The sequence below is a fragment of the Herpailurus yagouaroundi genome, unplaced genomic scaffold (genome assembly GCF_014898765.1).
Source record: "Herpailurus yagouaroundi ecotype Mexico unplaced genomic scaffold, PumYag 160, whole genome shotgun sequence".
NCBI lineage: Eukaryota > Metazoa > Chordata > Mammalia > Carnivora > Felidae > Herpailurus > Herpailurus yagouaroundi.
The window spans coordinates 49,898,448-49,909,962 of NW_024412401.1; the positions used below are offsets into that span (position 1 = coordinate 49,898,448).

The 11,515-nt window shown below is 56.4% G+C and overlaps 2 protein-coding genes across 2 annotated transcripts; one reads left to right on the forward strand and one right to left on the reverse strand.

The window, feature by feature from the left end:
* Positions 1-3,170: 3,170 nt before the first annotated feature.
* Positions 3,171-9,602, forward strand: CFAP157 (cilia and flagella associated protein 157). The gene is made up of 9 exons (XM_040482397.1): positions 3,171-3,343; positions 5,460-5,731; positions 6,460-6,613; positions 7,033-7,300; positions 7,707-7,837; positions 8,047-8,197; positions 8,582-8,748; positions 8,919-9,105; positions 9,395-9,602. Exons 1-9 carry the CDS (start codon positions 3,171-3,173, stop codon positions 9,464-9,466), a joined length of 1,575 nt encoding a protein of 524 aa, XP_040338331.1. The 3' UTR covers positions 9,467-9,602.
* Positions 9,417-11,444, reverse strand: PTRH1 (peptidyl-tRNA hydrolase 1 homolog). The gene is made up of 5 exons (XM_040482400.1): positions 11,120-11,444; positions 10,538-10,757; positions 10,175-10,274; positions 9,948-9,993; positions 9,417-9,844 (listed from the first exon to the last, which is right to left on the reverse strand). Exons 1-5 carry the CDS (start codon positions 11,213-11,215, stop codon positions 9,638-9,640), a joined length of 669 nt encoding a protein of 222 aa, XP_040338334.1. The 5' UTR covers positions 11,216-11,444; the 3' UTR covers positions 9,417-9,637.
* Between the last annotated feature and the right edge of the window lie 71 nt (positions 11,445-11,515).

Below are 11,515 nucleotides of genomic sequence, written 5' to 3' on the forward strand. Positions count from 1 at the left end.
CGTCGGGCTCTGGGCTGATGGCTCAGAGCCTGGAGCCTGTTTCCGATTCTGTGTCTCCCTCTCTCTCTGCCCCTCCCCCGTTCATGCTCTGTCTCTCTCTGTCCCAAAAATAAATAAAACGTTGAAAAAAAAATTAAAAAAAAAAAAACTGCATAGAGAGCTACATAATGCTATGGATACGTATGTTGTAAATGTGCAAATGCTTGCACGAGAATGATACATCAACCAAAATTAGGGGGCCTCCTGGGTGGCTCAGTTGGTTAAGCGTCCGACTTTCGATTTCTGCTCAGATCACGATCTCCCGGTTCTGAGTTCAAGCCCCGTGTCAGGCTCTGCGCGGATGGTGTAGAGCACGCTTGGGATTCTCCGTGTCCATCTCTCTGCCCCTCTTACCCCTCAATCCCGCTTGAGCTCTCTCTGTGTCTCTCAAAAAATAAATAGGGGCACCTGGGTGGCTCAGTCGGTGGAGCGTCCAACTTCGGCTCAGGTCATGATTTCGCGGTTTGTGGGTTTGACCCCCGCGTCGGGCTCTGTGCTGACAGCTTGGAGCCTGGACCCTGCTTCGGATTCTGTGTCTCCTTCTCTCTCGGTCCCTCCCCCCGCCTTGTGCTCTCTATCAAAAATAAAATGTAAAATAAATAGTTTTTAAAAATTAGGATGGTGGCTACCCATGAGGCAGAGGATGGTTACTGTTGTGTTAACCTTATATCCGCAATCACAAAAGGAATCAGTGGTTTAAACTAGTGCTTTACTGAATCAAAAAATATATAGGTAATAATTCTAACTGTAGCTAATAAGTATTGAGCAATTATTATGGCAGGCATGAGTGTTTTCTATCTATTTTGCTGAATCTTCTCAATTCTAGGAGCTAGATGTCATTATTAACCCCACTGACAGATGGGGAAGCAAACCTTGAGCAAACCTCAAGATCATGACCTGAGCCAAAGTCAGATGCTTTGCCGACTGAGCCACCCAGGCGCCCCCAAATGGTTGTTTTCTGAAGCCGCTCCTCTTCATTGCTCTCTACCGAGATCTCCATTGGTTTGGACAACGCCCTTACACACAGGAGTTTTTGAAGTTCTGATACAAATAAAGTCAGCTCCCCGGGGCAGAACCGTGGAGCTCCTTGTCCTTCCCTGCCTGTTTTTCCCCAGAGCAGAACCCATGAACCACTGCACCCAAGCTGGGAGCCAGACCTACTCTTCCTGGAGTGACCGTGCTCTACAAGTGAGAACTAGGAGGTGGCAGCCCCTGGTCTTCTCAGCTTGCTCCCGCGGGTGGGGAACCCCCACCCTATGGGCCAACCGCGGTGGGGGCCATCAAGGTCCAAGTATTCCCAGCTTGCCACCGCCTGGACTAAGCTTCCACCTTGCAAGTGGGCCCGTGTGGGAAGTCTTGTCTGCTGCACCTGCTTGAAACGAGATTTTGCCACGTAGGACCGGAGAGGAGGATGAGAAAGGCCAGCAGCCTGCCCTTCCCAGGATGAAGCTGTGGCCCCAGACTAGGAGCTGGAGGGTAAGGATGCCCCCACTTGCTCAGAACGGTGCACCCCAGCTTAAACATCTATAACACAGAACCGAGGATGGGGAGTGGATGCGTTTGTTTTGGTTTTGTTTTTTTTTTTTTTTGACACCAAATACATGTCACTTTTCTACACCATTTCTCCAAATCTCCAACACCAACTGGGGTGGCCGATGGCTCAAGTCATTTCTGACACCACCTACTCAGTGCAAACCCCATAGGTCAAGGGCTCAATCCCATGAAACTGTGCCCCTTCAGATGCCAGCCACCAATGGGGTACCTCGCCTACCCATACTTCTGCCCAGCTGACTACAAATTCCGGAGTTCCCAAGACCCCTGTCCTCAGGTTTGATAATTCATAGAACAACTTACAGAACTCAGAAAAGCACTTTACTTACTGTTTTATTATCAAGGATACAACTCGGGTACAACCAAATGGGAGACGCATGGGGCAGGGGGTGGCCCAGAACTTCCCTGCCTCCTCCAGGCATACCACCTGATTGGTTAAATCCTTGGCCCCTGGTGATCTCAATATCCACCCCCTCTCTCCTCCCCAGAGGTTTGGGGCAGGAGTGGGTTCTGTGGAAAGTTCCAACCCTCTATGTGCTTGGTCTTTCTGGTGACTAGCCCCCCATCCTGAGGCTGTCCCCCACCCACAGTCCCTTCATTAGCATAAACTCAGGCACAGCAAGAGATTTGTTATGAATAACAAAAGATACTGTCTCATTTAGGAAATTTGGAGGGTTTTAGGTCCTCTGCCAGAAACCAGGGGCAAAGAACAAATACATATTTTTTCTTAAACCTCAGCAGTGGGGCGTCAGGGTGACTGTTGGTTGAGCATCGACTCTTGATTTCTGCTCAGGTGGTGATTTCACAGCGGGATTCAAGCCCCGTGTCGGACTCCGCACTGTGCGGAGCCTACTTGGGAGTCTCTCTCCCACTCTGCCCCTCCCCCACCCACATGCTCTGTCTCTCTCTCTCTCTCTGTCTGTCTCAAAATAAAGTAACACAACTCCAGCAGATAAGGGGGTGGGTCACTGCTCAAATACCACCCTCATTCTTGCAGGGATTTAGTAGATTTTCCTGAATGTTTCTCTATTCACTGTATGCCTTTGGAACAATTAACAGACACTTTGGGGCAGATGGAGCATTTCCACTGAGCCTTGTGGAACACGGAGCCAGTCTCTGAACAGGGTCATCCTGAGATCCCAGCATGGTCTCAGAGGCCTCAGGAGAGAGGTTCCTTGGGATGGGAGCCAGGTGACTGTCTTCTCGTTCTGGGGGACTCTGGGGAAGTCCCCCTCTCTGATTGGCACAGTGAGGCAAGGCAGTGGTTTCTAGGGCTCACCCACTGTAACATTTCCACCCGGGGGAAGGAGAGGTCTCCCCAGAGTCCAAAAAAGTGCCCCAAGAGCCTGGCATCCTGATTTTTGAGATGCCATGATCTGGGACAATCCAGCTTACAGCCTCTGTCGGTGCTTGGCCTCGGAGGGGGAGGCTGGTTGCTAGTGCCCAACCTTGCCAGGAAGAGGGCAGGGTCCCTTTAAGATCTGCCTCACTCCCTGAGTTTGTTGCTATGTATGGGACCAACTTCCTTAGCAACCACCTGGCTTCTTAAAGGGGCCCTGGGGCAGTGGTTGCCACCAGCCATGGCTCCCAAAAAGAAGGCAACTAAGGGGACCAAGGAGCCCGAGGTCAAGAAGAAGAAAGGTGGCAAGAAGGATGCCAGCATGGCCAGCAAGCCTGTGGAAACGCCTTTAGGCGAGGAGATGCGAGAATTCTACCACATCCAGATCCGAGACCTGGAGGACAGGCTGGCCCGGTGGGTAGGCAATCAGGGTGGTCCTGTTGGGTCAGAAGCCCTGCTCAGAGCTGACTGCTGTGCAGGCTCGCTCCGGGGGTCCGAGGCGTGTGTTCTGGCCTCTAGACTCCAGCCTCAGTTTCCTCCTAAGTAACACTGAGAGGCTTCACAATTTGACTTCACCCATCTCAGCTCCCAGAGTCCTGGGGCCCTAATGCTAAACTGGCAACCCTGCCCCAGGCAAGCACCGCTCGTGCCTGCCTCACTCCTGCACCGTGGGATCACGTGCTTTATAAAAGGACAGACTTCAATCGGTGGGATGAACTGAAAATGGCAGCCCCCTGGAGGTGGGTAGAATACATGTCCTTCCTCCCACCACCTCTCCCACTCCCATGACGCCTGCGCTACGATTCCCTGCACTGTGTACACAACTGACATACCCACCTGCTGAGCCCAGGTGTTTTTTCACACTGGGCCTCAGTTTCCCCAAATGTAAAGGAGGGTTGTCTCCCCAGGGCTGCATGACATAGATGGAACTGTGTGTGGGAAGGGTCTGTACCTCTTCTGAGACATGCTCACTTGCTTATTTTTCTTATTTTGAAACTACTTTCTTCCTAGTTATGATGCACTAGCCCAGTCTCAGGGTGACCCTTAAAAGACAAACCCCTTTCTAATAAATAAATAAATAACCCCTTTCATGACCGTCAGGCAGTTCTTCCTCAGATGCTGCAGATACTCACGGCCAACGTTGAGTCCCACAGGTGTGTCCTGTGCTGGCGCTTCACTGTGTCCTTGAAACAGTCCCAGGAGAGAGGTCCTGACCATCCCCATTGTACAGGCGGAGGGACTGAGGCTCAGAGAGGGAAGTCACTCCCAGGAAGAGGAGGTGCCAGGATGGGAGCCCTGGCCCTCCTGACCTCCCTGTGCCAAACTGCTCCCTCCTCCACAAAGCAAGTCATTCGGCTCTGCACTCCCCAATGCCCTGTAAAGCAGCAGCCCTTCAGAAGATGTTGGTTGAATAGGGGCACCTGGGTGGCTATCAGTTGAGCGTCCGGCTTCAGCTCAGGTCATGATCCCACAGTTCGTGACTTTGAACCCCAATCCGGCTTGCTGCTGGCAGCCCGTCAGGGCAGAGCCCACTTCAGATCCTCTGTCCCCCTCTCTCTGCCCCTCCCCGACTTGTGCTCTCCCAAAAATAAATATTAAAACAAAGATGTTGAATAAATAATGAAGTAAAGCAGCTTTCCAAACAACTTCTACAAATTATTCCACTGGAAACCAGTAAATCATTTATATAATACTCTCTAAAAATTCACGTTTCCCTCAAGCTGAGAAACCAGATGGAATGCATTTGGGAAAAATGCATTTGGAAGACAGTTGTCAAGTGCTTACTGTTTGCCGAGTCCCTTTGTCAGACCCCAAGAATACAGAAGTCAGAGGTCTGCCAAGTGGATATGACCTCGGGTCTTGACTAAACAAGGGCCCACTTAACAGGAGGGCACCAAAAAGAGGGTCACAATGGGGCTTAGGTTCAGGAAGGCTCCACTGAGGAGGCCCACCAGGGTTCACCGGGCAGATGAGGGTAAGGAAGACAGTAGGTGCAAAGGTTTCGGATCGCAAAGCATGGACGCGTTAGGGAGGGTGCAGAGTTGGCCAACTGCAACAGTAAACAATGTGGTTAAGAACCCTGACTTTGGGATCAGACTGATTTGGGTTCAAATTCTGATTTCACCACTTACTGACTAGGAGTTTCTTCAACCCTCTGAGCCTACATTTCCTCATCTGCAAAATGGGCATAATTATCATAGTACCCACTTCCTCACAGATTCAATGAATACACACCAGGTACCTACCATGTACCATGCACTGTCCTAGGTGTTGGGGACACAGCTGTGAGTGTAACAAAGGCTCTGGCCTGGTGGAGCTTACATTCTGGTGATGTAATGGATGTACAGCATTGAGCACAGGCATTGGCTACGGTCCTAAGTGCAGATCAGGGGGCACAGTGGGAGATGAGGCTGGATTCCCAGTGAGGCACCTCGAATGCCCCCCTATGGGAAGACCCAGGGGAGCAGGCCCAGCTGCGTGGAGGCCTGGCTTGCTCACTCTCTAGACCTCTGCCCTGCACCCCCCTCAGGTACCAGCGGAAGTGGGATGAACTAGCCGTGCAGGAGAAGCTGTTCCGCCAGGAGTTTGAGCAGCTGGCCAACAACAAGAAGGAGATCGTGGCCTTCCTCAAGCGCACACTCAACCAGAAGGTAGATGAGATCACTGAACTCAACGGGCAGCTGCAAAGCCTGCAGCTGGCCAAGGAGGTAGAAAAGGACGCCTTTGAGGCACAGCTAGCCCAGGTGCGCCATGAGTTCCAGGAGACCAAGGACCAGCTCACCACGGAGAACATCATCCTTGGTGAGGAGGGGACTGGCAGGCGAGTCCGGGGCACACACCACGGGGGCAGGGAACCCAACGCTCTTGCTCTTCAGGCTCTAATCCCAGCTCTACCATTTACTCTGTGGCCTTAGGCAAACACTTCTCCTAGACCTTCAGGTTTCTCAGCTGGGAAATGGGGATGATACGTCTACCTTGAGTAACAGCAGCTATGTGCTGCTTCCCACACATTACCTTCCGTAATTGTCCCAGCCATCGTCCGAGGCAGGAAATACTATCAACCCCCGCCCCGTCTGTAGGTGAGGAAGCACTTCAAGGAGTTGAAGTGTCTTGCCCAAGGTCACCCAGCTGGCATTTTTTTTTTGTTTTGTTTTTGGTTATTGGTTTTTTTTGAGGCTTAAGGACAGCAGTAGTGCCTGGCCCAGAGAAGTTGTTCAAGTTCAATGGCTGTTGTCACTGTCACTTTCCAGAAAATAGAGGTCAAGGGAGGCGTTTCCAAAGAGGCGAAACGTGAATGAGGCTTCATAAGATTAGTGGTGGGGAAGAGACGGTGTTTCAGATGAAGACAATGAATAAGGGCAGGACGGAGCATAGCATCTCGTAGGGACAGGGGTCTGGCCTTACTGGATTGAGAAGCACAGGGAGGGCAGGAGGACTTGGAGGAAGGGGGGAGGGAGGGGCATCGCGCAAGGCCATCGCTGCCCTCCCAAGGCGGCCCCTCACCGGGCCCGTGCCCTGCGGTGGGGCAGGGGGGAAGCTGGCGGCTTTGGAAGAGTTCCGGCTGCAGAAAGAGGAGCTCACAGAGAAGTTCACGACACTGGAAGACCAGCTACGGAAGCAGGAGAGTGACTACAAGGACTACGTGTACAACCTCGAGAAGAAGTCTGTGCTGGACAAGGACAGGTGGGCAGGTTGGGTGCTGAGGCCACGCCAAGCTCAGGCCTCTGAGCCTCAGCTTCAAACTGGGGGGACTGCACTAGCTCAGGGACTCCCCATCCTGCTGCTCCTCAGAATCCTGGCTGGTGATGTTAGGAGGGGTGGAAAAAATAGATAAGCTCCCAGCTCTAGCCCTCACATGGGACTGGAAATCCTTGGACTTCCTCTTGCCACTTTTCATGACTTAAGTTACATTTGTTTAATAGGGAATAATACATTGATATGGATCAAAATGCCAAAGGGTCTACAGGGGCTCTACCTGGAGCCCTGCCCCTTTTGGGAGATAGAGCATAGAGGCGGCCCTAAGCGCTCTGGGGAACCCCACACGGGAGGGCAATGCCTGTGCCCACTCCGCCTGATACCCCCTCGTTCCCACCCATGACTAGACTGAGGAAGGAGATCATCCAGCGCGTGAACCTGGTGGCCACTGAGTACCGAAAGGTGGCCACTAGCCAGATGTGGGACACGACAAAGCGGGCCATCGTGGAGAACAACACGGTCACCCTGCAGCTGTCCAAGATATCCCGGCAAGGCGCACAGCTGCTACAGGAGAACGAGGAGCTAAAGGGCACCCGAGACGAGCTGTGCAAACAGCTGGATCTATTGGAGAACGCCCAGAAGGTCATGGCCAGGCATAGCAGAGGCCACCGTAAGGTGTGCCTGCCAGGACCTTGTCACAGGGCATTTGGTGCATAAAGCAGGCGGGAACCCTAGGGGTGCTGCTTCAGGGCAAACACAGCCCGGCAGGGTTGGGTCCCGGGCTGGAGCCAACTCATGAGGGAGGCAGCAGCAACGGGACAGGGTCCTTTGTGGGGGATCCTGGGTGCTGGGCGCACCTCTGGTTTTTATTTATTTGGTCGAAAGCCCCCATAACTTGTTGAAGCGGGACCTGCCCCGGGCCACTGGGGGCTCTGCCCAGAGATGGTGCTGGGCCCCCAGTGCCTTGGCTGGCCTCTCTGTACAAGGGGGTGAGCTCTGGGGGAGTCTGGAGCTGGGGGAGGGGGGTCAGGCTGAGGGCCCACAGAGGGGCCAGGGTATGGCCACCTGCCCGCACCCGCAGATCATTGTCATGCTGACTGAGAAGTGCCGCGAGCAGCAGCAGGGCACAGTGGAGGCCGAGCAGCTGCGCCTCCAGCTGAGCCAACTGGAGCAGGGCCTCCGGCAGCTGCAGCAGGACACACAGACGCTGAGGTGCGCCCTGCGGAGGGGCGCGCGGCGGGAGCGAGGGGGGCCGAGCTTGAGGCCATCCCCTTTGGGCCACCTGACTCCGGCCGGTGACTTCCCCTTTCCCAAGGGGCATCGAGGCCTGGGGCTGGATGAGGGCTCCTGGGGGCTAGAGAGAAACCGCCGAGTGCAGGGAGTGCAGGGAGGTGGCTGACTCGTCCTGGTCCTGGGCCCAGGAGTCAGAGAGACCAGCTGAACCTGCAGCTGGAGAGGCAGCAGGCTGAGGCACAACAGCTACAGCGGGAGCTGACTGAAGAGCAGAAGGTTCGGGCAAATCTGGAGGCAGCCCTGGCCCGGGCCACCTTCATCCTACGGGACGTTCTACAGGTGACAGAAAGTGGGTGAAAGGGGCGGGGGGAGTGAGCCAACGTCAGACACTGCTTGGAGATAACCAGGACACCCGGAGAAGGCTGGGCCAGGGCCAGAGCCCCCCCAACACCCACCCCGCTGCCTTTCCCCCCGAGAGACTCCTGGCAAGTCCTTTCCTGATTTCTGTACTTCAAAGATCCCTTGAAGGTCTCCAAGTTGCTGGAGTCCCTCTCTGAGGCCCTGGAAGGGCTTGTGCCTCAGGCTTCTCATTTGGAGAATGGGTATCCCACCACAGCCAGGGTAAACTTGGAGAAAAGGGGCTCTGGGGTGTTTCCCAGAGGTGGGTGTCGGGGTCACTACGAGCCTGATCTCCGCGGGCCCATCCCCACCCTCGACCGGCAGATGCAACCTGATGAGGAGGACAGCGACTCTGATGTCGTGTTCCAGCTGCAGCTCAAGGAGATGCTGCACCAAGTGCTGGCCATGCTCAGCTCAGCCGTGGTCCTCAGCCCCCGGCTGGCTGTGTATCTCAATCAGGAGAGCCAGGCCCACAGCCCACCCAAGGGCAGGTGAGTGAGTGAGTGACCCTGTATGACCTCAGAAGCAGCTGTGGAATTTGTTTGTCCAAGGGCTGTTCTCAGCTGACCCTGGGCCACAACCCTGGCTTCCCAAAGCCTCTCTGAACCTCAGCGTCCTCAACTAGGAAATGCAGGTGGTGATGCCAGTCCTCTCTCCACAGCCAGCCTGGCACCCAGCCACCCAAGATGGGGTCTCCGCGTCAGCCGCCATCCAGCATCACACCCTACCAGCCAGGGGACCTGGGCCTGGTGCCTCGACGGGCCCACATCCCACCTAACCCCGAGGACCTGAGGCTGCTCTCACACACCACCCATGTGGGAACCTTCCGGGTGCACAGCAGCCCTGAGGTAAGCGTGCCAGGGCCCCAGGCACGGCAAGATGGCAGCCAGCCCTGGGTACAGATCATGTAGCTCTGCCACACTGCAGCCGCATGGAGCCCTCTAAGCCTCCGTCTCCCCATCTGTAAAATGGGCCAAAGAAAAGGGTGGCAAGGCCTCACTGTGGGCTAAGGCACGCCCACGCATCACCTGGGAGGGGGGCTTGCCAGACCCTGTCGGCCCCTCCTCCGCTGGCAGGGGAAGCGTGGGAATCCCCTAAGGAGGCCTCAGCTTCCATGCCGCATCTTTAATTTTACAGATTCACACCTCTGGTTCTCCGAAAAGGTTCAAAAAGTTTAGTCTTCCTGAAGTTTCTCTACCTTCCAAGTAAAACACAGAGAGAAGACCAATCCCCATCCCAGAAGTGGACCATTGTGGCCATAGTCCCCTCTCTTTAATCTATAGGTGGCCTGGGGCAGCCCAGAGAAGAGGTCTATAAAAAGTGGATACCAAAGGTTGGCACGGCACCTCTGTGAACCTGGCTGATGTGTGGGCATGGTGGTTAGGGAGGCAGGAATTCACTGAGGTCAGGGCCTAACGAGGGCCGCTGGCTTCGTTCCCGGATGTGGTCCAGGAGCATGTCGGTGGCTCGCTCCAGCAACAGAGGCAGCAGTTCCTGCTCAGCGGCGGAGAAAGAGCCCAGCACATGGGCCTGCACTGTATCAGGGTGGGCGGGGCGCCCGATGCCTATCCGCAGCCTCGGCATTGCCTGTGGGGGAGCCAGAGGGGGACCCAGGGAGTTTTGATGCCCGGTGCGGGAGGCCCCCATGTTGGCCCACCACACCCAGGGCAGGGCAAAGGGGCAGACTCACATGGGAGTTGAGACAGCTAATGCAGGAACGGACTCCGTTGTGGCCCCTTCAAGGGATATGGGAGGGACGATTAGTGCTTCCCTGGGTCAGCACCCTTCACCCCTCCCAGCCCAGGCTGGGGTCAGAGCACCCCTCTTCCCTGCCGAGACTGGGATCGGCACTCCTAACCCCCACTCCAACTGGGAGGCTGTCCTCCCTAGCCCACCTTGACCTGCTCAGGGCCTCACCTGGCGCTTCCCCCCAGCTTCAGAGCCACTTTCCCCAGGGGCTTGTCCAGCTCATCATGCACCAGGTAGACCTCCTCAGCAGTCAGCCCAAACAGCTCCGCTTGGCACAGGGAAATGGTGGCCCCGGTTACTGCCCATCTGCCCAGAGGGCGTTGTCCCGACTCACGGCTCTCGTGAGGAGGGGCCGCAATTGACCCCATTTCACATATAAAGAAACTGAGATCCCCTCAAGTACCCGAGGCCAGAGGCAGCAATTGCAGCTCAACAGGCACCTGGAGGTGAAGAGATCTACCGCCGCCCCAGAACCCCTTCTGTGGCCCCTACGCCCTCCCGGCCGGCCCATCTCTGGTGCCCTTGACTCACCGGCCCGGGCCACGCTGCGCCCGCTGGCGTTCATGAGCCGCCGGGGCCGAAGCAGGACCAGCTGGGCATCCTCGAGCGAGGCCACGGCGAGGTCGGCCGCGCAGCGCCGGTCGCGCGCCCAGGTGTCCGCCACACCCAGACGCCGCGCCAGGTGCCCCAGCACCGCCAAGCCCACGCTGTGCCGCGTGCCGGGCAGTCCAGGGTTCCCCAGACCGGCCACCTGCGGGCGGCACCGGGGAAACTGAGGTGCGACATCTCTCGCGACCCTCTGGCTTACAGCGCCCCCTGGGACCCAAACCCGAGAAAGGGAAACGGAAGGCAGGGTAGAGTGAGGAAGGGGGGCCAGAAACCCCGGAGACGCCAGAAGGCTGAGTGCCCCGGGAGCTGAGTGGGCAGAGCGCCTGGAGCAGGAGCAGAGTTCCTGGAAGCTTACAGCCCGTCAGAATACTGGCCCCATTTTCTAGATAAGATAACCGAGACAAGGAATTTGGGGGATGGTGTCTGGAGACAACGGCAGAACAGGAGCTAGCTAGGGCCCAGGAGCCCCTACGCCGCCGCGCCCCCGCCCCCGACGCCACTCACCAGCCACCGCTTCCCCGCGGGCCGGGGTTCCAGTGTGAGCACGCTCATGGCGCGACTCAACCACAGCGTAGGTCGCCGGCAGCCGTCTGGCCGCATGTCGCCCCCTTTCACGGTGTAGGCCCCGCGCCCTGACGTCAGTCAGGACTCGACCAATCGCAGTGGCCATCCGTCCCCAGCGTCCAATCCCCGGGCGGGCCACGGGCCGCCATGCTCCTAAGGAGCGGAAGTAGCGGGGCGGCGGCTGAGCCCGAGCCTCCACTCATTCCGCGGCGCCGCGTCACAGTGTTCCTGTGGGGTTTCTTGTGGACTTGCGGAACCCTTGCGTGACCTCCGGATTGGGAGGAGAGAGGCTTGCTCTGGCCCCTGCTGTGGCCCTGCCTGGCTGCGGAAACCTGA